At 54.2% G+C, this 25,745-nt stretch overlaps 8 protein-coding genes across 8 annotated transcripts; 6 read left to right on the forward strand and 2 right to left on the reverse strand.

The window, feature by feature from the left end:
* Positions 1–2: 2 nt before the first annotated feature.
* Positions 3–1,266, reverse strand: IUM83_02978 (uncharacterized protein; the record flags this gene model as incomplete). The annotated part of the gene is made up of 5 exons (XM_067926946.1): positions 3–118; positions 184–255; positions 326–437; positions 509–669; positions 759–1,266. 5 exons carry the CDS (start codon positions 1,264–1,266, stop codon positions 3–5), a joined length of 969 nt encoding a protein of 322 aa, XP_067784326.1.
* A 209-nt stretch (positions 1,267–1,475) lies between these two features.
* IUM83_02979 (WD repeat-containing protein ATCSA-1) lies at positions 1,476–3,047 on the forward strand (the record flags this gene model as incomplete). Its single annotated transcript, XM_067926947.1, has 1 exon — positions 1,476–3,047. The coding sequence occupies one exon, from the start codon at positions 1,476–1,478 to the stop codon at positions 3,045–3,047; it is 1,572 nt and encodes a 523-aa protein (XP_067784427.1).
* A 1,320-nt stretch (positions 3,048–4,367) lies between these two features.
* Positions 4,368–6,090, forward strand: IUM83_02980 (calcium-translocating P-type ATPase, PMCA-type; the record flags this gene model as incomplete). The annotated part of the gene is made up of 2 exons (XM_067926948.1): positions 4,368–5,935; positions 6,021–6,090. The coding sequence occupies 2 exons, from the start codon at positions 4,368–4,370 to the stop codon at positions 6,088–6,090; spliced, it is 1,638 nt and encodes a 545-aa protein (XP_067784190.1).
* A 1,954-nt stretch (positions 6,091–8,044) lies between these two features.
* IUM83_02981 (putative sodium-dependent phosphate transporter) lies at positions 8,045–9,559 on the forward strand (the record flags this gene model as incomplete). Its single annotated transcript, XM_067926949.1, has 1 exon — positions 8,045–9,559. The coding sequence occupies one exon, from the start codon at positions 8,045–8,047 to the stop codon at positions 9,557–9,559; it is 1,515 nt and encodes a 504-aa protein (XP_067784189.1).
* A 231-nt stretch (positions 9,560–9,790) lies between these two features.
* IUM83_02982 (Poly(ADP-ribose) polymerase pme-5) lies at positions 9,791–18,445 on the forward strand (the record flags this gene model as incomplete). The annotated part of the gene is made up of 2 exons (XM_067926950.1): positions 9,791–13,218; positions 16,108–18,445. The coding sequence occupies 2 exons, from the start codon at positions 9,791–9,793 to the stop codon at positions 18,443–18,445; spliced, it is 5,766 nt and encodes a 1,921-aa protein (XP_067784192.1).
* A 74-nt stretch (positions 18,446–18,519) lies between these two features.
* Positions 18,520–20,892, reverse strand: IUM83_02983 (DNA repair protein RadA; the record flags this gene model as incomplete). Its single annotated transcript, XM_067926951.1, has 1 exon — positions 18,520–20,892. One exon carries the CDS (start codon positions 20,890–20,892, stop codon positions 18,520–18,522), a length of 2,373 nt encoding a protein of 790 aa, XP_067784191.1.
* An 816-nt stretch (positions 20,893–21,708) lies between these two features.
* IUM83_02984 (putative DNA mismatch repair protein mutS) lies at positions 21,709–24,899 on the forward strand (the record flags this gene model as incomplete). Its single annotated transcript, XM_067926952.1, has 7 exons — positions 21,709–21,799; positions 21,889–21,959; positions 22,033–22,140; positions 22,200–22,244; positions 22,308–22,994; positions 23,064–23,278; positions 23,390–24,899. The coding sequence occupies 7 exons, from the start codon at positions 21,709–21,711 to the stop codon at positions 24,897–24,899; spliced, it is 2,727 nt and encodes a 908-aa protein (XP_067784194.1).
* Positions 24,900–24,986: 87 nt separating this feature from the next.
* On the forward strand, positions 24,987–25,661 carry IUM83_02985 (Actin cross-linking; the record flags this gene model as incomplete). The annotated part of the gene is made up of 1 exon (XM_067926953.1): positions 24,987–25,661. The coding sequence occupies one exon, from the start codon at positions 24,987–24,989 to the stop codon at positions 25,659–25,661; it is 675 nt and encodes a 224-aa protein (XP_067784193.1).
* Between the last annotated feature and the right edge of the window lie 84 nt (positions 25,662–25,745).

The raw sequence follows: 25,745 nt of genomic DNA on the forward strand, positions 1-25,745 counted from the left end.
AATTAATTAGCCTCGTTCGCTGTTGAGTCTGCTGCTGGGGTATGCTGGACGACAGAGCTCGGGTTGTAGCCGCTTAAACTACCCGAGCGAAAAGGGCGAACGTCCACCGCATCAAAGCCTGCATTACGTCAACGAACAATGAGTACGACAGTAAAATGGACACATGCCAAATCTGTACCTTACCTAGTCGTCGCAGCTCAGTGTCGATGGCACCAAACTGGGGCATAGCCATTTCCAACGCTTCCTGTTCAAGCTCTACACGTATAAATCCAAATTCAGCACACTCGGCAACACACTTGGATCACAAGTTGCGTTTGTTACGCACCAACGGCGGCCTTGTTTCCCGCAAGGAACCGCACGCGCATGCTCATCTGAGGCTCCAGCTGGATCAATTCACGCACGAAATCCTCCGCTTTCTCCACTCGATGCAGGTGTTGCTGCAACAAAAACATCAATCCCATCATCTCCATGCCTCCAAAATATAATGCATTTTCAAAAGAACTCGCACCTGCGTGGCCTCCACCCCAAACTGCAGCCTTGACCTGAGACACGGCGACGCAGCCGCGTTCCAGTTGGGTAGCCCCAAGTACTTGGCGACATTGCGCACCTCCTGCTTTGAGAGCCCGCTCAGCGGACTCACCACGTCAAACTCGGCTGCAGCCACCAACCCTAATCCACAGCAAATGCAGCAATGCAAAAAAAATATTTTAGTCCCCACCCCAACCCCTCCAAAGCAAAATAAAGTCTCAGAAACCCACCGACTCGCGTGGGGTCCAGCTCGTCGTCCGCGTTCGTGCCGTTATACAGCACGGGCCTCACCTTACCCTCCTCCTCGTTGCGCCCTGTCGCCCCGTCTTGTTGCCGTTGCCGTTGCTGTTGCATCTCCCGCCAGGCAAAGTCCGCCACCTGGTGGAGCGTCGCGTAGAGCGTCGTCTTGCAGTGGTAGCAGCTCCGGCCCTCGTTGGCCACGTAGCCCTCCAGCTCCGCCTCGCGCGTGCGGCACTCCCACAGCGGCACGCCGATGTGCGCGGCCACGCGCCTGGCCTGCTGCAGCTGCGCGGCCGACAGCGCGGCGGAGCGGCCGATGCACGCGGCGCTGGAGGCCGGGAACACGCGGAACACCAGCGCCGCCGCCAGCGACGAGTCCACGCCACCCGAGAAGGCCACAATGTTGTTCACCGGCCGCAAGTTGCCCGCCAGCGGCGAAGCAGGCGCGCCCCGCGCTGCGACGACCTGCAGCAGGCGATCGACTTTTGCCGCGAGCATGGTTCGTTTAGGCTAGTGTTAAACCGGCGTGGTGGGGGCTGGAACGGAGACCGACGGACGGACGCAACAAGTACGTCAGCAGGTGGTCTTGGTCTCGATGAGTGGTTGAATATGCGCTTGCGTGGTGTGGAGCAGGCTGTTTGCAGGGTTCCTCGCATAAACCTCTCGAATCCCATAATATTTTTTGCGGATTGCTGCCACTTTTTGCCATGTCGGCGTTCGCCTACCTGCTGGACCGCAGTGTGGGGCTGCCCACCCGCGACTACCGAGACAACTTCCACGCGCGCCAGTCGACGCAGCTGCTGCGCCGCGTGCCGGCCTCGGCCAACTTCATCTTCCGCCGGGGCATGCGCGTCTGGAGCCTCTCGCTGGACCCGCTGGAGCAGCGCTTCCTGCTGGCGGGCACCTCGCAGTCGCAGCTCCTGCTCTTCGACCTCCTAGCCCTAGACGCCGCCGAGTTCCCGGACAACCCTAATCCCTACAACACCACCAACATATTAGCCCCAGTATGCTGCGTCGGCGCCAAAACGAAAACGAGCAACACCCAACCCCTAACCTTCGGCATCTCCATGGTGGACTGGTACCCCGTGGACGCCGGGCTGTGCATCTCCAGCTCCCTGGACGAGCACGTCAAAGTTTGGGACTCGGAGACCTTCACCTGTGTCAGTGCGTTGCTGCTGCGCAGTAAAGTTTTCGGGGCCAAATTCTCCCCCGTGGGCTCCAGTCACGCTCTGATCGCCGCTGCGACCAGCAAGGGGGAAGTTCGCCTCGTGGATATGGAAAGCGGGGCCACCGCCCACAGTTTGCTGGGACACAAGGACGAGGTGTGGACGCTGGAGTGGTCGCCTGCCAACGAGTTTCTGCTGGCGTCCGGGTCCCGAGACGGCGAGATCCGGCTTTGGGATATCCGGCGATCCGGCGCCACGGCCTGTTTATTATGTCTAAACCACGAGGGAAGGGCGACCGTACCCGGCAGGTCGAGTTTGTACACGAACGTGAAGAGGGAGAAACCCGCTTCGTTGTCGGCGGCGGCTACGTCAAGAAAGAGACGACGTGTTGGTGGCGCGTCGGAAGCTCAGGCGAGAGATCGGGAACGAGCGAGGTCGAGAGTGGAGAACCACAACGAGAGGATGAGAGTTACCGCGAACGGACAGAAACGGAATGACCCGCATGCTGCAGCGAGTGCGTCGTTGGCGATTGCGCACCAGGGAGGAGTGACGAGTCTGGTGTACACCCCCGATGGGAGGTTTTTGCTGAGTAATGGCATGGACGGGAAGCTGCGACTGTGGAACGCGACGACGGGCGAGCACCAGTTCATGAACTACGAGGGAGTGCAGAGAACACAGCCGCGCGCTGCGAGGAATGTGCAGATGGCAGTGGCTCAAGAATCGGGTGCGTGGGAGAGTACGCTGGTGTTTGTCCCTAATGGACAGGAGGGGGCGCTGTCTTCGTATCGCGTTTTTGGAGAGAGCGGCATATCGTTAGGAAGTGTCACCGCCCACTACCAACAAGTTACGGCCTGCGTTTATCGCAAAACGACGCGCGAGCTCTACTCCGCTGGTGAAGACGGGCTCATTATGAAGTGGAAGCCTCCGCCTGCGGATTTATATCCTGGAATGGTAGACGACAACGATCATAGCGAGGAAAATGCTCAGAGGTATGAGTCAAATGTTATTGCGGGTGCAGCTGTTGGCGATGAGGACACCTGGAGTGATGACGACGACGATGAAGAAGGAAGTGGCCACCAGTTTATCCCTCCGATCTTGCGGGATTCCAGGTGAGGGTCTATTTTATAGTTCGGGTATGCACCACGCGCTGGGTAACATTGCCGCAGGAGACCAATAGCTACTGCGGTCACAAAAACACACCTAGTAAAAATGTGTTTTGTTGGGAGGCCTAGAATGTGATGATGTGCTTGGACGATTTGAAGGCAGGTGGATCATTCCGAGCATTATAGGTGCAGAAAGTTTGTGAGTTCTGTATTTTCCAGAATACGGCTCACCATTCTCTGGATTTTATCCAGGCTTGTTAGGGCGATACGAGTGCGAGTGAAAGCACTATATAGACACATATGCCTGAATCACGTATAAGGTGACAAAAAAATATCAGTGCATATTAATACCTTTTTGGTTTTATACCAGTGTCAGGGTTTGGTAGTAATATCGATTTCGCCCATAAAGTAATATTTATAATTCGGGAGACGATTTTAATTTATTAACTGTATCAATATTAATAATTGGGTGCGTATAAATGTAATATTAATAATATAGTTACTAATAGTAAACTCAAACTACTAAAACGCCCTTACCACAGATTCCGCTCGCATTTCCTCATCCGCTCAATCTCTACGTCGTTGTGATGAAGAATTAGCTGGCGCTGGGCTCCCTCATTGCTCGTGCGTGTGCGGAGAGGGCTTAATACAAACGAACCTGTCGAAAAGACTCGTGAAAAACTGTGGAGGAGCCCCAAGCTCGGGAGGGTTGTAATGGCTAACCAATATCAGCCGAAATCCCAACACCAAATTCACGACTCGCTGTTACTTGACTAGGGTTTTCATATTCTGCGAGAGTAGCCTCATCCACCTCCGTAGCCTGATTCGACACATATATCCCTTGACTGCTTGCTGGGCAGGGCTCACCGTCCGGTTGATCTCTATTCCTGAAGGTTATGTAGTTTCTCCGAGGAACTTCCTCGGACGGGTCTTCCCTAGCCCAGTCCTCCCCATAGCACAGGTAGCCAGGTCCCGTCTAGCCCGGCTGCCCGTAGTGTTACACGTCCACCCGACAGGTAACCAGGTCCCGCCTAGCCCAGTTGCCTGAGCATCATTCAGCGGGCCTATTTTGACTCCAATCTGGCGACTATCCTGCTGGTCTGTTCCAATCTTTGCCTCCACGGGTGGACGATGGATTTTCAGGGCTCGTATCTATGAGTTCTGCGCTGCTCGCCAGGAATAGTGGCTAGACAGCTGTGAGACGTTGGGCCTGTTTCTCTGAGGTGTTGCTCATTTTGGAATTTGCGGGCCGCCAACTTCGACTCGCTCAAGCTCAACCTAACTGTACCTGCCACCACCCCATTTTTCGTGCTCAAGTGGCTGCACTGCGATGGCGTTCAAGCTCTTGACGGGTGACCTCATCCGTCTCGTCGAGACCCCACACGAGAAAATTGCCGAGCACCTCGAGAGTGTCGGGGGACTCCAAGGCGTAGCAGCCGCACTTCGAGTGGACCTTCGCGAAGGTCTTGACGCCAAAAATGCCGCCGATCTACGCACCCGCGAAGAAGTTTTCGGCAAAAACTACATCCCTCCGCCCAGGGCCAAGGGCTTCTGCGAGCTCATGTGGGACGCGTTCCAGGACATCACCATCATCATTCTGACCATTTCGGGTATTTTCTCGATCATCCTGTCCTCCACCGTAGGTGACCACAAGAAGACCGGGTGGGTCGAGGGCGCGTGCATCATTCTGGCAGTTGTGGTGGTCACGATCGTGACTGCGGTCAACGACTACCAGAAGGAGCAGCAGTTCCGCTCGCTCAATGCCGTGAAGGAGGACGAGAAAATTAAGGTCATCCGAAATGGAGCACCGACGGAAGTGAGCAAGTGGAATTTGCTCGTCGGTGACATCGTCCGTGTTGACCTTGGTGACATCATCCCGGCCGATGGCATGGTGTTCGACGAGAAGGAGCTGAAGATGGATGAGAGTTCCATGACTGGCGAGTCCGATCTGCTTACAAAGAACCGAGACAACCCCTTCCTCTTGTCAGGGACGAAGGTGATGGAGGGCCTCGGCAAGATGCTGGTAATTTGCGTCGGCGAAAACTCGCAGGCAGGAGTGATCAAGAGCTTGATCAACGGAACGCGAACTGCTACGAACAAGAAGAGCGACAGTAACAATACCAAGTCTGGTTCAGACGGGAAGGAGGGCCCGGACGATATCTACATGGAAATCGACACGCCGAAGCTTCCAGATGGGAAACAGGATGACGAAGACGACCAATTCGGTGGCGACGAGGAGTCTCAGTCCCCATTAGAAGGAAAGCTCTACAACCTGACCATCTTGATCGGCAAACTTGGCACCGTTGTCGCCCTGCTCGTGTTTGTCATTATGTCCATCCGTTTCTCGATTGACAAGTTCGCTATCGACGGCAAACCTTGGAAGAACGGCTACATCAGCGACTACCTGGGGTTCTTTATCATCGCAATCACAGTGCTCGTCGTGGCCATTCCCGAAGGTCTTCCGCTCGCTGTCACTATCGCCCTCGCATATTCAGTGAAGAAGATGCTGGTGGACAACAACCTGGTCCGACATCTCGACGCGTGCGAGACAATGGGGAGTGCCACGACCATTTGCTCCGACAAGACTGGCACGCTGACGACTAATCGGATGACAGTCATGAAGGTTTGGATTGGAGACAATGAATTCTCCTCGGCCTCTGAAAGTATGAATTCTCTAAGCAACGAGATGAAGGAGGCTCTTTGCCACGGTATTGCAGTCAACTCGACGGCTGAGATCTTGCCACCGAAGGTGGAGAACGGCTTGCCAGAACACACGGGCAACAAGACGGAGTGTGCCTTACTCCAGTATATCCGAGATGGTGGTGTGGAGTACGCCGACATTCGTGCTGAAAATGAAATCGTGCACATGTTGACGTTCAGCAGCGCCAAGAAGCGGATGTCCGTGGTAGTTAGTCGCGGACCTTCTAAGTGTCGGGTATACACCAAAGGCGCTACTGAAGTCGTTCTGGGTCTATGCAAGCAGCTTCAGCAAGTGGACGGAACCCTTGAGCCCCTGGATAACGCGCGTAAGACGGAGGTTGCCTCGACTGTGATCGAGAAGTATGCCTCACAGGGGTATCGCACTCTGTGTCTCTCGTACCGCGACGTGGATGTACCAGCCGAGGGGCTGAATAACTGGGCAGACGACGATATAGAGAAGGAGCTAACGTGCGTCGCCATCGTTGGTATCGAAGACCCTGTGAGACCAGAGGTACCACACGCCATTCAACACTGCAAGCGGGCTGGGATTACCGTACGCATGGTGACGGGGGACAACATCACCACGGCGAGATCGATTGCAGGGAAATGTGGAATCATCTCGTCAGGCGATGGATCTTTGGTCATGGACGGACAAACATTTCGCTCCAAAGTGCTAGACGCACAAGGGAACATTATTCAGTCGCAGTTTGACCAGATCTGGCCGATGCTTCGTGTACTAGCGAGGTCGTCACCAAAGGACAAGTACACACTTGTGACTGGTCTAATGCAAAGCAACTTGATGCCACACGGTCCTCAGGTGGTGGCTGTGACTGGCGACGGCACGAATGACGCACCGGCACTGAAGAAAGCAAATGTCGGCTTCGCGATGGGAATTAGCGGCACTGCTGTGTCGAAGGACGCCTCGGACATTATCCTCATGGACGATAACTTCAATTCGATTGTCAACGCGATCAAGTGGGGCCGCAACGTGTACGATTCGATATCCAAGTTCCTCCAGTTCCAGCTGACGGTAAACGTGGTGGCTATCATGCTCGCCTTTATCGGTGCCGTCGCCTTGGAGCAGTCACCGCTGTCTGCTGTGCAGATGCTATGGGTGAACCTGATCATGGACTCGTTTGCATCTCTTGCACTTGCTACGGAAGAACCGACGCCTGCTCTGCTGGAGCGCAAACCATACCCGAAAACACAGCCGCTGATCTCCAAGAAGATGACGAAGCACATTCTTGGTCAATCCATTTTCCAGCTTGTACTGCTTTTGGCGATTGTTTTCAGCGGCGAAAAGTGGTTTGGCGTAGCTTCTGGCCGCGTGAACGACTTGGAAGAAGACCACAAAGATGACTCAACCGTGCACATGACGATCGTCTTCAACACGTTTGTGTGGATGCAGCTGTTCAACGAACTCAACTGCCGCAAAATTCACGATGATATTAATATTTTCACGGGGATCACGAAAAACCACGTCTTCCTCTATGTGTGCGTCTTCCAGATAGTCACGCAGGTGGTTATGGTGCAGTTCACCGGCGACTGGTTCAACTGCACACCACTCGACGTTGGTCAATGGTTCGCGTGTATCGGAATGGGGTTTATTTCTCTTCCTCTGGGTCTTCTGCTGCGGTCTATCTCGACGAAGAACGCGCCCAACTGGATGGACATGTGTCGGGACGCTGCTACCGAAGAAGTACGCGAGGTAACTTCAGGTCGTGGCCATCAGCTCTGGCTACGCAGCTTCGCCCTGATCCGAGTTCACCTACGTGTGGTCAAGGCGTTCAGGAAGGGGCTGGAGACCAAGGCTCTCCTAAAAGCATAGATAGCTAGCAATAACTAAATATTCAGTCCGTGCATTTCACTATTATCTAGCAGCTGATAAGTGCGTATTTTATCAAACGATGATTAAACACGGTTTGCCACTATCCTGTCAGCTAGCTGCGAGCGCGGCCAGGCTTGTCGTGATGCAGGCCGGACCAGAGCGATACCGACACCCGTACCCCTACATTATTTACATTATTTTGTTTTAATAATCCGAAGAACGATGCGTGGCAGCAGTGCATTTGCTTCGGTGAATTTGCTTTCGAGCAACTTGTGTGAGCTATTTTTATTCATGGTCGAATCTCGTCTGGCCTATTGATCACTGTGTGATTCAAGAGACTGCACAGGCCTTGGCTTACACCGTTGAATCTTGGTGAGATTGTACTTCAGTGTTCAAGTGGTAAATAGCTCGATGCAAAGACAATCGAGGGCAATTTCGAACCACTCTCGAATCGAACCAGAAGCAACAATTCCGCTCCTATGGGCGCCATCGAGAGCGAAAAGCTGTTATCAGCAACCGTGGGCGACTCGCTGGGTCCAACTGGAACCCACGTACAGGTAGACGACACTGAGGAAGACCACAAATATGACCACAACCATGATCAAGACAATGTCTCGACCGTGACATTCGCGCGGGGTATCATCTACTTGGTGGCATCGTTCGTTGCACTGTATTTCTTCATGGTGGCCATCAGATTCATCAGCGACGGACTGACGATTGCTCTGGGGTGCAACACCAAAGGTGCATTCGACATCGCCAACAACCCTGCATCAGGACTCATGATAGGTATTGTGACCACTGCGCTGCTTCATAGCTCCGGCACTGTTACATCCATCGTCGTGGCACTGGTAAGTTCTGGTGGCATGACCATCCGCCAAGGCGTGTACGTGATCATGGGTGCCAACGTCGGCACTTGTATGACCTGCATCATGGTAGCCTTCGGACAAGTGGGCGATCGCACTCGCTTCCAACGAGCGATGGCAGCCGCCACGGTTCACGACATGTACAACATCTGGTCGGTGGTCGTGATGTTCCCGATCGAAGTCATCTTTCACCCTCTGGAGAAGATGTCAGTGGCCATGTCGAACGCCAAGACGAGCAGCGGCGCCTTTAATAGCCCCGCAGACGCCATCGTAAACCCGCTGACCCAAGTACTGCTCGTGGTGGACAAGAAGGCCATCTACAAAGTTACCACGGACGACACCCTGTGTACCGCTGGGCAGTCGTTCGTGAAGGGAGGCGCGTTCGAAGGCTCCAGTCTCAGCGACCGAAGTATCGGAGCCATCATTGTTGTGATTGGTTTCTGTGTCCTGGTTTGCGCGCGGCTGACGCTGGTGAAAACGCTGGCGAAAGTCTTCATGGGTCCCACCAAGAAGCTGATCTCGAAGTTGCTCAACTACAACGGGTACGTCAACATCTGTGTGGGAACGTTGGTTACGTTCGCCGTGCACTCGTCGACTGTTGTAACCTCCACACTCACGCCGATGGCAGGCTTGGGTGTCATCACACTGGAACAAGTGTACCCTCTGGTGATCGGTGCAAACTTGGGTACGACAGATACCGCACTGCTTGCGTCGCTCGTCACTGGAGAGGCAAATTCCGTTGCGATCGCTCTGGTCCACTTCTGGTTCAACGTCTTGGGTGTTTTCCTCTTCTACCCAATATCGATCACCCGAAAACCAATTCTCGATTCCGCACTAGCTCTGGCGTTTGCCAGTGCGGCTTGGCCGCTGGCGGCTGTTCTGTTCGTCGTTGTACTGTTCATCATCGCACCAGCGATTTTACTCGTCACGGTGAGCTTGTGCACCGCCCAGCGAGCCATCATCCAGGCGCTTGGATGGATGAGCGCCGCTGCTGAGGTTGCGCTTGTCGTGTATTTCCTGTTTTGGTATGAGAAGAAAGGCGGCCGAGCTCGATGGCACGCCTTCTTAGAGAAACGCAGTGAAGAACGCGACGGCGGGCTAGAATGGTTCCACACCCACGAAATGACTTAGAAAAACAACAAATCCCACAAAACGCGTATTTTCATGCGACTAAACGAAAATAAAATCCGCGATACTAGAAAAAACAATCCGTGCAAATCCGTGAACCCAACTCCAGCTAAAAAGTGTACCCACTCCCGCTTCAACCTAATTTCGATCCAGAGGGCGCCTCCTCATTCCGCAATACGCGCGCCATCGCCCAAGCTCATTAGTCGAATTACTCAGCCCGTAACCGCGTCCAGGATGCCCGCGACAGGCAAGCGCAAGTGGCAGGAGGACGACTGGGACGTCGTCATGGCCGCGCAGTCCTTCGTGGCCGTGCTGGCCGCCCAGGAGCCGCCGCCCAAGGCCAAGAAGAAGGCGCAGCCCGACAAGAAGAAGACGAAGGCGAAGACGCCCACGAGACGCTCGCCGCGCGCCCGCCAGACGAAGAAGAAACAAGAGGGAGAAGAAGAGAAAGAAGAGAAGAAGGAGAAGGAGGAGAAGCAGGAAGAGAAGGACGAGTTCTGGCTCGCGCAGCTGCAGGACGACGTGACGGAGGACATGCTGGCCGCCCCCGAGGACGAGGGCGTGGGCGTGCACGTCACGTGGCTCAACCGCACGGCCGAGCGCCGCTACGAGCGCGCGTACGACGAGCGCGTGGACGTGGGCAGCATCCTGTGCCACGTCTTCCTGCGCGAGCTGAGCGCCGCCGCGCTGGAGCTCACGCCCAAGTCGCTGGCGCGCGTGCAGCGCTGTCTGCGACGCACCAAGGCCGCGCTGGCGGGGACGCCGCTGCCCGACGAGCCGGAGGACGCGGAGCTGGACAACGAGCGCGCGCCGCCGCCGCTCGTCGCCACGGGCAGGAAGCGCCGCGCCCCGGACGACGCCAACGCCAACGCCGGCGCCAAGGGACTCAAGGGCAAGACCCACAAGCTCAGCAAGAGGGAGGCGGCCATGCTCATCCCGCCGCTGCGCGCCGCGGTGGACGAGGACAAGTACGAGGACGAGGAGCTGCTGGGCTCGCAGCCGTTCGAGACCTTCAATGGAGACGTGGCCTCGGCCAACCGAGAGGTGCTGCGCGCCGTGCTCACGGGTGACATGAAGCTGCTCAAGCAGCTCACGACCAAGCCGGAGGTGTACGCGGAGCTGAGCACCTTTGACGCGCCGCGCAGCCCGGACGTGGCGAGGACAGCGCTGCACTATGCCATTGATAAAGACGATCTGAAGGCGGCGGCGCTGCTGCGCCAGACGGACGAGAAGGTGGATAGGCAGACGTTGGCGGCGGAGCCGGAGGTGGCGCTGCCTTCGCACTCGACAGGCAAGCACACGAGTCGCTTTAGTGATTATAATCGGCGCGCGATCAACGCCAGTCGTGGCGGTAAGGAGGGCAACAACGCACTACTGGAGGATGGGAATTCTGCCGCGGCGGCAAATCTGTCGCTCGACTACCTGTGGAGAAGTCCCAACGCCAGTGTTGAGATGCTGACGTTGTTGTATCCGACCGGCGAGTGGACGAATGGATATGCTGTGGGGAATAATGTGTGTCATGCGGCGCGCTGCGGGAATTATCGACTTGTACGGAAGGTTGTGGAGACACTGGAGAAGAATGGAGGGTGGGGGTTCAACGAGTTGCACCACAAAGTACTGGCTGATGGTTGTGATGGAGACGACGGAGCACCACTGTTGCCGCCGTTCCGCTCCGTGTCAGCGATTAAACAAGCACACCAAACTCGACTTCGTCCGCTCCATTTAGCTGCAATCAACCCGAACACCAAGTACCTGGAGGCTCTATGGGCTGTGGCAGGTGACGAGTTTAGCGCCATAAAGGATGATCAAGGCTATGAGCCCATCCACTACGCAGCTGGATGCGAGTCACCGGCGCCAATCCAATTCCTTCTTGAACGACGTTGTGGTGTGTTTGGGCGCACGAAGACGCGCCTAACTCCGCTGATGTGCGCACTGGAGGCGGGACGCGAAGAAACTGCAATAGCTCTACTGAAATTTGCCGCTACGCCCGGGGAGAGCGGTGGAGGTGGACAAGAAGTCGCCGATAAACTCGTGCGTGAGAAAGGTCCCGGAGGCAAGCAGGCTGTGCACTTCGCCGCTAGACAAGGGTGCGCTAAGGTGCTGGAATATCTTCTGACGGAGTGCGGCGGTGCTGTAGAGGTGAATGCCGTGAGTGGAGGCACCAGCAAAGCCACTCCGTTGACTTTGGCAGCGCAAAACGGTCATCTGGATTGTGTACGCATTTTAATTGCGAACGGTGCGCGCGTGGATCTTGGGGATAAGCTCAAGAAGACACCACTTATCCTGGCGGTGAAGAACGGACATACACGTGTGGCGGCAGTCCTCATCAACGGTGGCGCCAATGTGAACGCCTACGATACGTCGGAGAACAGTGTAGTTCACTATGCAGCCAGCTATGGGTGGCCATCGTGTCTTCAGCTGCTGTGCGATGCGGGTGCCGAGCTGTGGTCGTCGAACGCATGGGGCTTCGTTCCTCTAGCGTGCGCCTTGCTGAAACAACGCCTTGTTTGCGCAGAGCTGATACTAGGTCAAGTCAATGGTGAAGCGCAGCTAAAGTTCCTGAATTTCAGAGACCGACAAGGCCGTACCATGCTCTTCTTACAGTGTCAGCATTCGCACTGCCTCGGACAGTTCAAATACTTGCTGGAGAAAGGCCTTGACCCGAACATTAAAGATTCGGATGGTGAATATCCATTGCAGCGGTTGATCCAGCGTGCTTGTGATGAAGCCCCAACGACTGAAGACGGGCGTGAAAGTAATCAGCAACTCTCAAAGTTCTTCCTCGATGCTGTGGGCCTTCTGCTTGAACACGGTGCACACCCACAATATGAACTTTACTCCGCAGATTTAAAAGTGGAGAAGACGGATACCATATTGCTGCAGCCACTTCAGGTAGCGATGGTTGGGAACAAGAACGAGATCGTTGAGCTATTGCTGAAGCAAAAGGTTGTGCGCCCAGATGCCCAGTCTTCAGATGGATCCGATGCGTGGATGACTGCGGCGGCATTGGGTGCAGGTTTTGGGGACGCCTATTTGTCTATGTTGCTTGAGCATCACGAGAAAACGGCAAACGGTGAACCACTGAAACTGGCAGGTAGAACAAGATCAGAAAAAGAGAACTTCTTCCACGTGGTAGCTAATCATGACGCCGCCAATCTCGCAGCAATGCCGGGTCTGATCCGTCGATGTGCCGCTGAATGCACTACGACTTCTGACATGATGTGCGAGAAAGATGCTAGCGGATACACTCCGGTCATGCGTTTACTTGATCCCAGTCACGAGCGCAGCGCAGCAAGTCAGACCGATCCAGACAAGCTTCAGCAAATGCATGACATTGACACACGGCTCACTGAGTTGCTTGCTATTTATGCTGAGAAAACGATTAAGCGGGAGGCCTACGTTCGCTGTGAGGAAGCGACACGATTGCGGGAACTTACGGACGCCACAGCTGCTACCGAAGATGATCCCAGCCCTAGTGATCCAAGTCAGAGCGATGTGGCTGCAAACGGAACCGGTTTAAAAAGTGGCTCCGCTAGTTCAGACGATTCTGATGACGATTATAGTGACGACAGTGGCAGCGACGGTGGTGGCAATACGCCCCCAGCTCGACCAACATCTAGTACCAACTCGGAGAATCAAGAGAAGCCAAAGGTTATGGTAGAGTACGAAACAGCGCTGCATCTGATTGCGAGAAGGAAGCTCACGAGCGAACCTTCAAATCCATGGATGAAATGGTACGGCTGCGTGGAGCACTCTGCCAAGTGCCTCATGCATCTTCTGCTTGACAAGCGACCCGGACTCTTTTCTTCACGCCCGGAGGACAAAGACAAATCTCTTGTCAACTTTGTACAACTCGGAAACTTCAAAACGGCACTGCAATGTGCTGTAGAGTCTGGTGACGTACCCACAGTCCAGGTATTGCTCACGCACCAAGCCGATGCTAATCTCTCACCCGTGCGATGCACGAACTGCAAGGAATTTGCTATTAACGACGCCATTGCGCGTGCTAGTGGAGGATCCACCATTGACAGAGAAAGCCAACCTGCTTGTACAGGAAACTGCGGCATGAAGGTATTGTTGGAGCCAGCGTTATTTACAGCGGTGAAAAACAAGCGAACTAAGTGCGCACGGCTACTTCTTAAACATGGCGCTCAAGTTAACTGCGTCGCCAAGACTACACAAGAAACGGCACTGCACGTTGCGCTGCGAGCAAACGATGGCGAGGCTGTTAGGGTTCTTCTATCGCATGGAGCTAGTCTCATGGCACGCGATGCGTTTGGTGCCTCACCATTGCACCTAGCGGTCGTCGCACGGCATTCTATTCCGGCAAAGGAGGCTCACGCAGGTGAAGTTGACTACTCGGCGGTGACCATTACGCAATCGTTTCCGACTGGACGCCCAATCCCAACAAATACGAATCCATTTTCTGTCACACTTTCCTCAGAGTCGAGCCGGCGACCTGGACAGTTCGATGTTGTGGAGCCAGCCATACTAGTCGCACTCAAGGACTCGAGCGCCCGCCAAGCTGTCATCGTGGGCGACACTAAGAACAGATCCCCTGTGCACTATGCCGCACGAAATCGAGACCTTGAGCTTCTGCAAGAGCTACTTCGGGCTGCTGGAAAAGATGGAGCTCGTGGTGCTGTGAATCAGCGCGACTGGCTTGGGCGTACACCACTGCACTATGCTGTCAATACCGCCGCCATGAGCGCCGATGCATCTTTTGCTGTCGAACGATTTCTTCTGCAAAGTGGCGCTGACGCGAGCATTCAAGATGATTTTGGCTTTGGAGCGCTACACTTTGCACTGATAAAAGTGCAGCTGGACTGGCAGGAGAAGTATGACGCTACCCACAAGAAAACCCAGGGCCAGAAGGATCGTGAAGGACAAATCCGCGACGCCAGGCGGTACGAGACGGAAAAGCGAGAGACGTTCTTGCGTGACCACTTGGCAGTGATTCCAGGAGGCGAGACAGATCCCGTGGAAACGATATCGAATCTATCGGGTGAACGCGGCCTTAATCTTCTTATGCAAGACGCGCTAGGGCGCTCACCCCTTCACCTTGCAGCTGCCACGGGTGCTTTCGTGTGCGCATCGACGCTTCTTGCCTCCTGTGGTGAGATTTCGAAGCAAAAGGAAGCCATGGCGCTGCAAGATCAGGATGGATTCACGCCACTTGGATTAGCCGTTTTGCACAAACGACAGACAACTATCATGACCTTATTGCGCAGTGGCTCTGCTGTCGACGGGAAGCTTCAGATCACCGCTGGGTGGTCTCAGACTCAAGAAGCGGGCCAGTCAAAGCCAAAACGTGAGCTGAAGGTGAAGACGAGGAGTTACTTCTACCATGCGGTGAGCAACAGTCTCACAGGCATTTGCCACATGCTTCTGAGCGCTAAGTTTTGCCGCCGCCAAGCCATCGAAGATTCGGTCAGGTGTGGTCAGTTTCAACTCGCGAACAATCTCCTCGGAGTGCTGGAGTCGGGGTCGGATGGCGGACTAGAGCTTTTGAAACGCCCAAACGCAAGTGGGGAGACTTTGCTGCATTCATTAGCCACAACACGACAGAAAGGCTTCGACGCACTCGCCAAGAAGTTAGCATGGGCTCTCGTGGATGCTGGTGTCCATGTGGATGCAAAAGACAAAAGAGGAAACTTGGCATTTCACTACGCAGCGAAGCGTGGCAATATTCACTTGCTGGATTTCCTACACCATCAAAGAGGTGGTGCAAATACCGAGAACATGAAAAACCACGCTGGTGAGACCCCAATAATATTTTCTCTGAAGCAGAAGAGCAACCGCAACAGTCTCAGCGACGACGATTTGCTCACTGTGCTATGCTATTTCTTGGAGCATCCGTCGTACTCGCTGGAAGTCCACGAAGTTGACAACTCGGGAATGAACGTGCTCGGCGCATTTGTTGACCGCTTTACCGAAAGCCTTGCTGCATCGAAACCAGTGCTGTTCTTCACGATGTTCGAGACGTTGCTTAAGCGCGGTGTGGACCCCAATCTAAGCTTCCATAGTGCACGCGCAGCAGCGCTAGAACGAAGGAAGTTCCCAAGCAAACCTGATGATAAAGACCAATTGCTACGATCTGGCCGTGACCTCTGTGAGATCACATCCCTCGCAGAAGGGGATAGTGACAAAATGCCAGCACTCGTGCGTGTCGCTCTTACGCCAGAAACGTCCACACGCTTCCATTCAATAGCACTCTTGCTCCGATATGGTGCGAAACTATCCACAACTGATGGCAGGGGGAACACACTGCTAATGCATCTTGCCGCACGAAATTTGGTTGCCGAGACACGTCTCGCACTCGGACTGATTCGCTCAATACCAGAACCGAGAGACGTGTTCACATTCGCGGCTTCGAACCGCGTGTGCTCGCTTCATGTTCCAGAAGCGAGCGTGAAAGAAGCACTCGGGCAGCGTAACACTACTGGGTTAACGGTGTGCCATATCGCTGTAAAACCACTTGACTACGGATCCTACGAGAACACACGCTTGTTGGCAATGCTCGTCCGAGCTGGTGGTGACTTGCGCATCAGAGACGCTTCTGGAAAATCAGTTATCGACTACGCACGGGACCAACGCTCGCACTTCGTGTTGCGGTTCCTCGAGCGCACGTTCCCAGACTTCGTGACGGTTCAAGTGGCAGACTCAGAGCCCAGCACTGTTTTTGCAGCTGCACCGGCCTACTCCGATGATTCTGGCGCGTATCTGGAGGAATGTGAGACGTCGGGCAAGATAACGCGTTCGCTTGTCATACCCAAAGTGAACGCGAGCTGCGATGTCGGTAAGGTGAGTAAGGTTCACCACGACAGCGGGGGTGCAGAATTGGATGCGCTACTCACCAAAGTGGATGTGAAAAACGGGCGTTTCGGGCTCAACGTTTTCTATCGTCTGCAACTAGTGCACGACGAACTGCAGGACATATTTGTGCTCTTCACAAACTGGGGGCGGATTGGTGAGACGGGCAAGTTCCAGAATACGCCGTTCCGAGATGAAGCGGAAGCTGTGACCGAGTTCAAGAAGATATTTCGTAGTAAGACCGGCAATACGTGGGAGTCGCGTACGCCAGACGAATTCGTCAAAAAGCCCAAGAAGTACAACCTGGTCCAGCGTGTCAACCACGAAACGAAGGTGGATGACGAAGTAACCCGATCATTTCGCGAGGACTTGGATGGCGGAGCGAGTAAAGGTTTTGTGTTTCCTGAGCCCCGCGACCCGGACTTGGTGGGGTGCCCTAATGTCATGGCGATGCTAGCGGCAATCACCGACGTGCGTAACCTGCAGCTTGCAGCCCAGACGAGTTGTGGCTTCGCCGGTGGTGATTTACCATTGGCGAAGCAGGAAGAGTTGCATGTGGCGCTCGATAAACTTTACGAAATTCGTGATTTACTGGAAGAAAAAGAGGATTTGGTCAAGGAAATTGGCACTGCCAGTGGAGATCTGTCCGACGAAGGAGCTACAAAGCGTGCATTACTCGCGACACGCCACGAGGCACTGACCGAGAAGGTGAGCGAACGTAGCAGCCGTTACTACGAGATCATGCCATGCCAAGAGGATATGCTGGCGTCTTCGATCAAGGCCTTCGATCAGGTGAGCGATGTGAACGCAGAAATTACGCGGCTGCGGCTGCTGTCAGACATTATGGAGACGTACAAGATGCTGCTCGGAGCCAAACGGGCGCAACAAACAAAAAATCCGTTGGAATACTGCTATCACGCGCTTCAAGTTCGGCTCGCACCATTGCAACCTGCAGACGCTGAGCGGCAGCTCATTCACCGCTATTTCTTCGGTGGGTTGCGTTCGTTTGATCGACAGAGGTATCGCATTAGCAACGTGTTCGAAGTGGAGCGTCGCGGCGAGACCCAGCGATTCAATGACCTCATGGAAGAACGCCCTGATCTGAAGGCTATGCAGACACATTTGCTGTGGCACGGGACGAAGAGAACAAACCTAATGGGTATTCTCTCACAGGGACTGCGTGTGGCTCCCCCTGAGGCGCCGCACCATGGCTACGCCTATGGTAAGGGTCTCTACTTCGCAAACGTGGCTGAAAAGAGCCTCAACTACTGCGATGCACCATACGCACTACCAATTCTGGACAAGGACGGCAAGCCAGACAAAACGACGACGAAGACGCGTGAGGTTCACTATATGTTGTTGTGTGAGGTGTCGCTCGGTAAGCCCGTGGAGTTGACAACTACGGCAGCTTGGGGAAGTGACCCTCTACCACGCGAGGGAATGGATAGTGTGAAGGCACTGGCGATGCACAATCCTGATCCACAGGGAGAGCTCGTCTCACCTAAGTGTGGAGCCAAGCTGCATCTGGGAAAAGTGAAACAGGTGGGGAGAGAGCTACCGTTCGATCGCGTGTGGGCGAAGACAGATCCCAACCCGGCCCCGATGGGGTGGTATGAGCGAAACCCAAAGTTCACGCCTGAGACACAGGACTACTTGTCCAAGCTCTTGGCAGACAATAGTTTTGCAGTCGGTGATACGCACACCGTGAGCATTACTGGCAATGCTCGCGAACACTTCGTCCAGTACCAATACGAACAGCGCACAATTGTGATCGAACTGGTGAATCGCGAGACCCCTGACACAGCCGACGACGACGAAGCGGACGCGAGCGTTACAGGTCCTCAAAACGCTGGCAGTGGTGCGTGGTGTGAGGCTACACTCAAGGTGACGATTCGTCCGGATGACGGCACTGCGTACAGCTACTTCGCAAAGCTGTATCGCAACACACTGACCGACTCACCGATCACTGAAGGTTTCAGTTTAGTCGAGCCGGCGCTGTCGAACTACGCCGAGTTGGTCGTGTACAAGGAAGCACAGGCACGCATCCGTTACGTCGTGGAAGTCGAGTCTGTGTAAGCTTGTAGGTTCTGGTCAATTCATATGATGCATAACCTGACTTTACTATTGCACAAGTTGAAGTTGTTGATATCTTACGTGGCTACTTGTGCTTGCTCCTGCTCCTGGTTACGGCTAGGACTCTGGACTGCTGCTACCTTGGGATGCGGCTTCGTTCTACTGGCCGATAGCACTCGTGCGTGCGCTGTCATGCCCTGCGTCTGCTTGGTAGCGTACATGTTGCGAGCCTTCAGCGTCCCGCGAGCGTGTTCGAAGCGTTGCTGTTCATGACACACAAGTGCTCGCAGCGTTTCGTCTTCTTCGCGATTGCGCCGTCTTGCGTCCTCCTTCGCTCGTGCATATACTTGAGCTCGAGCATGGTTTTCTTCTTGCTTCGCTACACGCTGACGCTCACGGTACTCTGAGTTCATGCGCTTTTCCTGGGCCCGGACGTTTTCCATGGTGATCGACTCGACTTGGTGCGTCTCCTGCCGGTTCCTCGCCTCGCGCTCGAAGCCGCACTTGAGCTGGTCGAAGTGGTTCTCCTCCAGCATGTTCTTGGCTGCTCCCAGGAATCGACGTCGAGTAGCGAGCTCCTCGGCTTCCAAGCGAAGCTTTTCGGTCTGCTGCTGGCGCTCTTCACGTTGACGCTGGAGCTTTTCGGCGAGCTCGAGGTTGTTCTTACGACGAAGTGCTTGCTCTTCCATCTCGCGAGCGATAGCCAAAGCTTTCTTTTTGCTGCGAGCAGCAGCGTTTGCACTTGCCGTGGCGCGTCGCCGACGAGCAGCGTTGGTGGCCTTTTCAAGAAGGTCAGCATTTTTCTCCTGCTTGTCGGTGAGAATCGCTTCACGACGCGATTCTTCCCACCTTTTTTGTTCCTCATGACGTACGCGAAGACGTTCGCGGAGTTCCGCAAGTGACATCTCCTGGAGAAGGCCGAGCTGGGCTGTCTCCGTTGGGTCAAACACAGCGACATACTCGCGATGCACACGATCCAGAGCTCGAATCTGCCGGATCAAGTCTTCGCGTGCTGCTTGTTCCTTCGCATCTTCTTGTGCTTTACGCTCTCTCTCGGCAGCCAAGAACTCCTGCAACGCGTCGCGCTGTTTCGCGTTTTCTTCGCGAACCTGAGCCTCAGCTTCCCGAGGAGCGGTATCTCTAACACGCTTGACTTCTTCGGTCAGCAGGCGGTACTTTTCCACTAAACCGTTCTCTTCTTGCTCTCGCTCAGCGGCTCGACACCTCGCTCGCTCTTTCATTTCCAGTGCCACCTCGCGGTTCTCGAGCTTCGCTTGACGCGCAGCTTCAATAGCGTCATATTGCGCTTGAACCATTTCCAGACGGCGTGTCTCCACTTCGCGACGCCAATTCGCCTCGTCCTGCTGTTGCATGTTGGCTTGCCAGCGGTAAAACTCGAGCGGGTCTCGTAATTCGGACTCGTAGGCACGAATCAAAGCCGCTTCTCGATCTTTCTTGCGCTTATGCAAGGCGTCTTCACGCAAAATGGCGGCTGTTGTGAGCTTCACTTCGGTGGTGTTGGCTGCGGTTGCAGCGGATGTACTCGCATGCGGGACGGGTTTTGCCTTGAAGTCGAACTGCAACGCTGATTCACGCTCACGTTCGACTTCTTCTCGCACTGCCTCCAAGTTGCTACCCCTTGTCGCTGTAGCAAACTGGAACTCGTCGGACGGAGCGTACTTGCTCGCCACTTCAGCCTTAATACGCTGCTTTCGAGCCTCCTGTTGTGTCTGTAGCTCGGCTAACGAGAGTCGGTTGAGTGACGCAGGCACGGGGTTTGCCTTCACTTCTCGAGGAATACGGATAGGTTCGAGTGCCCGCCGAGGTTTCGGTTGAGTGATATTGGGCATCACCGGCACTGTTGGCAGCTTACTCGCTCCAGGGTCTGCGAGTGTGCTTGGCGAGCTGGTACTGTGACCATCACGAGAAGCAGCAGCTCGACCAAATGCCTTAGCATGCAACTGGCCTAGCAATTTGTCGATGTCTGGTTTGAAACTCAGCATCTTGTCGATAATCTGAGTCTCGACGAATTCAGGATCAAGGACGCGCGTCCACTGTGCATGCAGCGTTCCTTGAAGTTCCTCGGGATTGAAGATGTAGGAGATGAAAGCGTGCATACTGGTAGGCTGCAGTGCCAGCGCCAGACCGGAAAACGCTGGCGTACCAAGCTCTTCCAGTCGAAACATGGCCAAATAGCCCATGATGAGGAACTTCGTGTAGTCCGTTCGACTCACTTGGCTCGAATGCGAGTCGAGGAAGAGGGTCAGCATTGGACGCAGTAGCTCGCGATAGCGATAGGACCCGTACAAAACTTGCTGTAGGAACCGCTGGTCGGTAGTAGATGATAACCCTCGAAGCTCTTCCGTTGCATGAGCATCGACCGTAGTCTTAGCTGGGTCGAACGACTTGATCAGCTCTTCACAGGCTGCTAGCAACTCCTTACGCTTCATGGTTTAATGCCGCCGTTGGTACAAGGTTGAAGCTGCTTGCTTGGGGCACTATTCCGAGACAGAAACTACCAGCCTGTGTTGGTGCTACAAACGCCAGAAGTTAATTCTGGACAAGTTGTCTTCAAAATCCCATCACTTAGGCGATTTAGTGCACTTGGCATCTTACCAGTACAGCATGGAGCATTTTTGGGGCTGCGTAGAACGATTAGAGCGAGCATGGATATCTACCCAAGTTGAGCTTCATGGTTTCTTTCGGTGTAAATCGAATTCGTCACCTAGGGAACTACACGGCAACTTCCAGTTACGTTTATTTGCTGCCTTACACCGCTACCTTCTTTGGCGCTAGGTATATTCGACGACATGCCGCACTTAGCAGCACGTGAGTATGGTGTACGCATGATTACTGGAGGACTGGCGGGATGGCCACCGTCGCGGTGGTTTTTGTACTCGCCATGCTGACACATTCCCACTTCCATGTAGCGTGATAGTTTCCTCAGCACACAGTATCGTTGTTTTTATCGTGGCATTTCTGGTATATCGAATGAGTGCTTACAACATGCCAAGTTAAACATGGACCATGTTGCATGCCCCATGTTCATTGCTCACACGTCGCAGATTTTGATGCCCCATCCTCTGGCATATTCCCATCATCCATCACACGCTATGGCCACTCATTGAATAGCAATGCTGCGTCTACTACGCCGAGCTCATGGGGCCACGTCGAGTGCTCGGTTCTCGGCCCCCACGCGTCGGGTGCCAGTTCTGCAACGCCGGCATGTCAGTAGGTCGCCCTGGCTCTCATCGGGTGCAGGTGCGATGTCCGACGACGCCGTAGCCGCCGAGAACGACGCCGCTAAAGTAACGCCCATGGTGGCACAGTACCTCGCCCGGAAGAAGGAGTATCCAGGTAGATTACTACGGTAGTTCTTCTCTTTTTACGAATGATATGGTTAGTATTAATAGTTGGCACAATGATACGAACTGTGTTGTTACCAGACTGCATGCTGCTGTTCCAAGTTGGGGATTTCTACGAGTTTTTCGGAGACGACGCGCGACGAGCAGCGCATGTAAATCACGGGGTTAATTTGTTTCTCAATTTTCACAGGGACTTATTATTTTTGTTTATTTGGCTGGTGGTAGTTGCTGAACTTGGCTCTGACGAGGAAGACCAAGAAGGCGCAAGTGCATGCGCTGAATGAGATGTGCGGGTTCCCAATTGGGTCTGTGGACTCGTTTGTGGAGAAGCTGGTAAGTAGTTTTGGTTAGCAGGGGAGTTTGGGGTGGTTAATCAGACTGTGTGAGGGCAGGTGATGCACCACGGTGTGAAGGTGGCGGTCTGCAATCAAGTCGAGGTGGTGCTTTGGTGTTTTGCCGTGTGTGGGGTTATTATTATACTAATGATGTTGGTGCTGCAGAGCGCGTCGAGTGCGAAGAAGCGGGGATATAATGCTCTGGTTGATCGGCAAGTAGTGCGCATTGTCACGCCGGGGTCCCTCGTTGAAGATACCATGCTCACTCCAAAGGAGAACAACTATTTGGCATCTCTATTTTATGATGAAGATACGTGGGGACTGGCATGGGCTGACTTGTCGACGGGTGAGTTTGTGTCGACCACGTCCTCAAGCGAGAGACTGGCCAGCGCGATTTTGCGGTGTTCGCCGAAGGAAATCCTGTTGCCAAGTCTGCAAACTATTGACGAAACGGGGGATGCAGCAAAATTGAATTTACCCGATGAAGCGATTGCATTATTGGAATCAGTGCTGCCTGATACCTGCATGAAGACCTATCGCCCTGCGGCAAGCTTTATCCTGCGACCTACAATGGCGAATGGGCGTCAAATCCGTGGTGCTTCGATGAAAGCACTTAATGAACCGGAGCAGGCAGCGGTCTCAGCTATCTTGGACTATGTAGATTTTACGCACCGCGGAATGAGTGCGTTGATTCGAGCGCCACTTCACGTTGAGTCGTCTGACCACATGATTATCGACTCTAGTGCGTGGAGGGGACTTGAGCTCTCCAAGTCGCTGAACGGATCCAAGGCGTCAAGTTTGCTTCAAGCCATTGACTCGACGACCACGCCTGGTGGCTCGCGGCTACTTGCAGTAGGTTTTAATTCTGCTGTAGTTTAGGGCTTTAGTGCAAGGACTCACTGACTGTTTTTCGTGCTACAGGCTCATCTTGCGTCGCCGCTGATGAACATTGAGCTTCTCGAACGTCGGCTAGATGCTGTATCTTATTTTTATGACCAGGAGCAATTACTCCAGCGCACTCGAAAACAGCTCGTCGAGGTGTTCGATATGGAACGAAACCTGCAGCGGCTTTCCATTGGTGTTGGCACCCCGAAGGATCTTAAAAATGTGGCTTCTACCATCGAGGAGGCCAAACGGTTAGTGGAACTTATACTCTCACACGAGCGGATGAGGCATAGTCGTCTCCCCAATCTTCCTGGGAAGGATGCGGTAGGCCTCCCGGCGCTACTGAATGACTGCTGCGATAGTCTCCTCACCACTGAGCTACAACGCGTAGACATTGTGAGGGCTGCTGAAGAAATCAACGCAGCTCTCAAGGACGACTATGCGTCGCTCAACTCGAAGAGTGGATTCGTTCGTGCGGGATACTCTTCAGAGCTGGACAAGTGGCAAACTATACTGCACCACGATCCTAAGTCTCCCGAGAGACAGGAACTTCAAGCAAAATATCGCGAGATGATCGGATCCACGAGACTTCGTGTTGTCTTTCAGGCTGAGAAGGGCTATTTCTTTGACATACCACACGACGAGAACGCCAAACTGCTGAAAACTGATCGTGGACGTCGAGAACTTGAGAAGCTAACGCTCTTCCAGTCTCTGAAGAACTCGGTGCGATATCGCAGTGAGGAGCTTCGCCAACTTAACCGTGAATTGACAGAAGCAGCGGTGGAGGTAGAGCGAGTTGAGAATGACATCTTCACGTCTCTTCGCGATCGAGTATTGCTCGTGCGTGACGAATTGCAAGTAATGGCTCATGCCATTTCCCAGATCGATGTCGTCTGCTCTCATGCTCAGGTGGCACTGGACCGCAACTTCACCCGTCCACTTCTGGATGGAAGCTGTGAGCTGCACATCGAAGATGGTCGACATGCTGTGGTGGAAGCTGCACACCTTCGAGGATCGAACTCGCGGGGGATGCGTGCCTTTGTGCCAAATAGTCTGCACTTGGCAGCAGCTCCTGTAGGATCTTGTTGGTTGCTTACTGGTCCCAATATGGGTGGTAAAAGCACATTCCTGCGGCAAAGTGCGCACCTTGTAGTTCTAGCGCAAATGGGAAGCTTCGTACCAGCCAAGTTCGCTCGTGTTGGCCTCGTGGACAAGTTGTTCTGTCGCGTGGGATCGGCGGATGACCTTGCAGCAGACAAGAGCACTTTCATGGTCGAAATGCAAGAGACGTCAACCGTTCTGACGCAAGCAACTAGCCGCTCATTGGTTCTGATGGATGAAGTTGGACGCGGAACTGCTGTAAACGATGGTGTTGCGATTGCTGGTGCTGTCCTTGAAGCTTTGTGCGCGAAACAGACGCGTACGCTGTTTGCCACGCATTTCACAGCGCTAAGCGATCTGGTGGGCGATACGTGCAACGGAGAGCTTCGACCTTATCGCATGGAGGTGCTTGAACATCAAGTGGGAGGTCAGACCAAGCAACTCGTGTTTTCCCATCGAGTTGTTGAAGGTCTAGCTGCTCAATCGTACGGTATCAATACCGCCGCGCTGGCTGGGTGCCCGCCTTCAGTGCTTGCGCGAGCAAGTGAATTACTTGACGAGCTCACCCATGACAGCGACGAAGACCGTCTTGACGAGACTGATGATGCCCTACGTCGACTGCAGCGTGCTCAGGCATTGATGAATTCCCTAAACTCCACTCAGGCACGACTAGTGGCAGGTGGCGATGAGAACGCCAGTAGCCCGATTGATCCTCATCAGGTTTTAGATGAGCTTCGACAGATCCTGAACGACGGAGGTAATCGCGCTTAAAAATTGACAGCTTAAGACCTCTGCCTCGTCCCGTTCATCGGCGTTTCCCAGCTTCTTCTAGACCACTCGGTTCTCACAGCAACGAAGATGGCGCTCCCCATCGATACGCCGTTGATCATGCAATCTGCATCCATCAATGGCTGCAACGACTTGTACCCGACGAAGTCCCCGGTGTTTCTCCGTGACGACGAGTACACGGCCAAGGTGGTTGTGCTGCATCGTGCTGCCGAGGGTGTAGTCGTCATTCGCTCAGCTAGCGATGGAGAGGAGCTGATCGTTGGTGCAAATGGTGGCTGCTTCTTCGAGTCCCCCATGCTGGGCATCGGGGAGCAATTCAAGGTTGAGGCGACCGCAAACGGGTCGATGGTGTTTGTATCATGCCGGACGGGACATGTGCTCGACTCGGACGACACCGGTCTTCCCCGTTGCGTGGATACGGTTCGACGCGGGTGGTTCCTGTTGAAGCATGAAATTCTTAGCAAGCCTAGCGAGAACCCCGTTGTGGAAGCTGCGCCACTCATGGAACCGAAGTGCGGACACTGCAAAGACGACGAAGCCAAGGAGCGTCGGGAGTACATTATGAAGCTGGTTACTCTGGGCAAGTCACTGGATGAAGTCGACGCTATCCTACTGCGCATGTACGCGTGGCCAACCGCTGAAAAGGTCATCGTTGCGGGAGGCGGTGGAGGAGCTGTGACGATGGAAAAGCAAGCGCCGCCAAAAGCCAAGCCTGATGCGTGGCAGTGGATGAAGTCGGAGTAACACAAGAATCGCTCCATGACGGCAGCGTTAGGGAGACAACTGGTATTGGTGACAATGCCGTGGTGTCGAAGTTCATGTTGCTCT

The sequence above is a fragment of the Phytophthora cinnamomi genome, assembly GCF_018691715.1.
Source record: "Phytophthora cinnamomi strain GKB4 chromosome Unknown Contig92, whole genome shotgun sequence".
Taxonomy (NCBI): Eukaryota; Oomycota; class Peronosporomycetes; order Peronosporales; family Peronosporaceae; genus Phytophthora; species Phytophthora cinnamomi.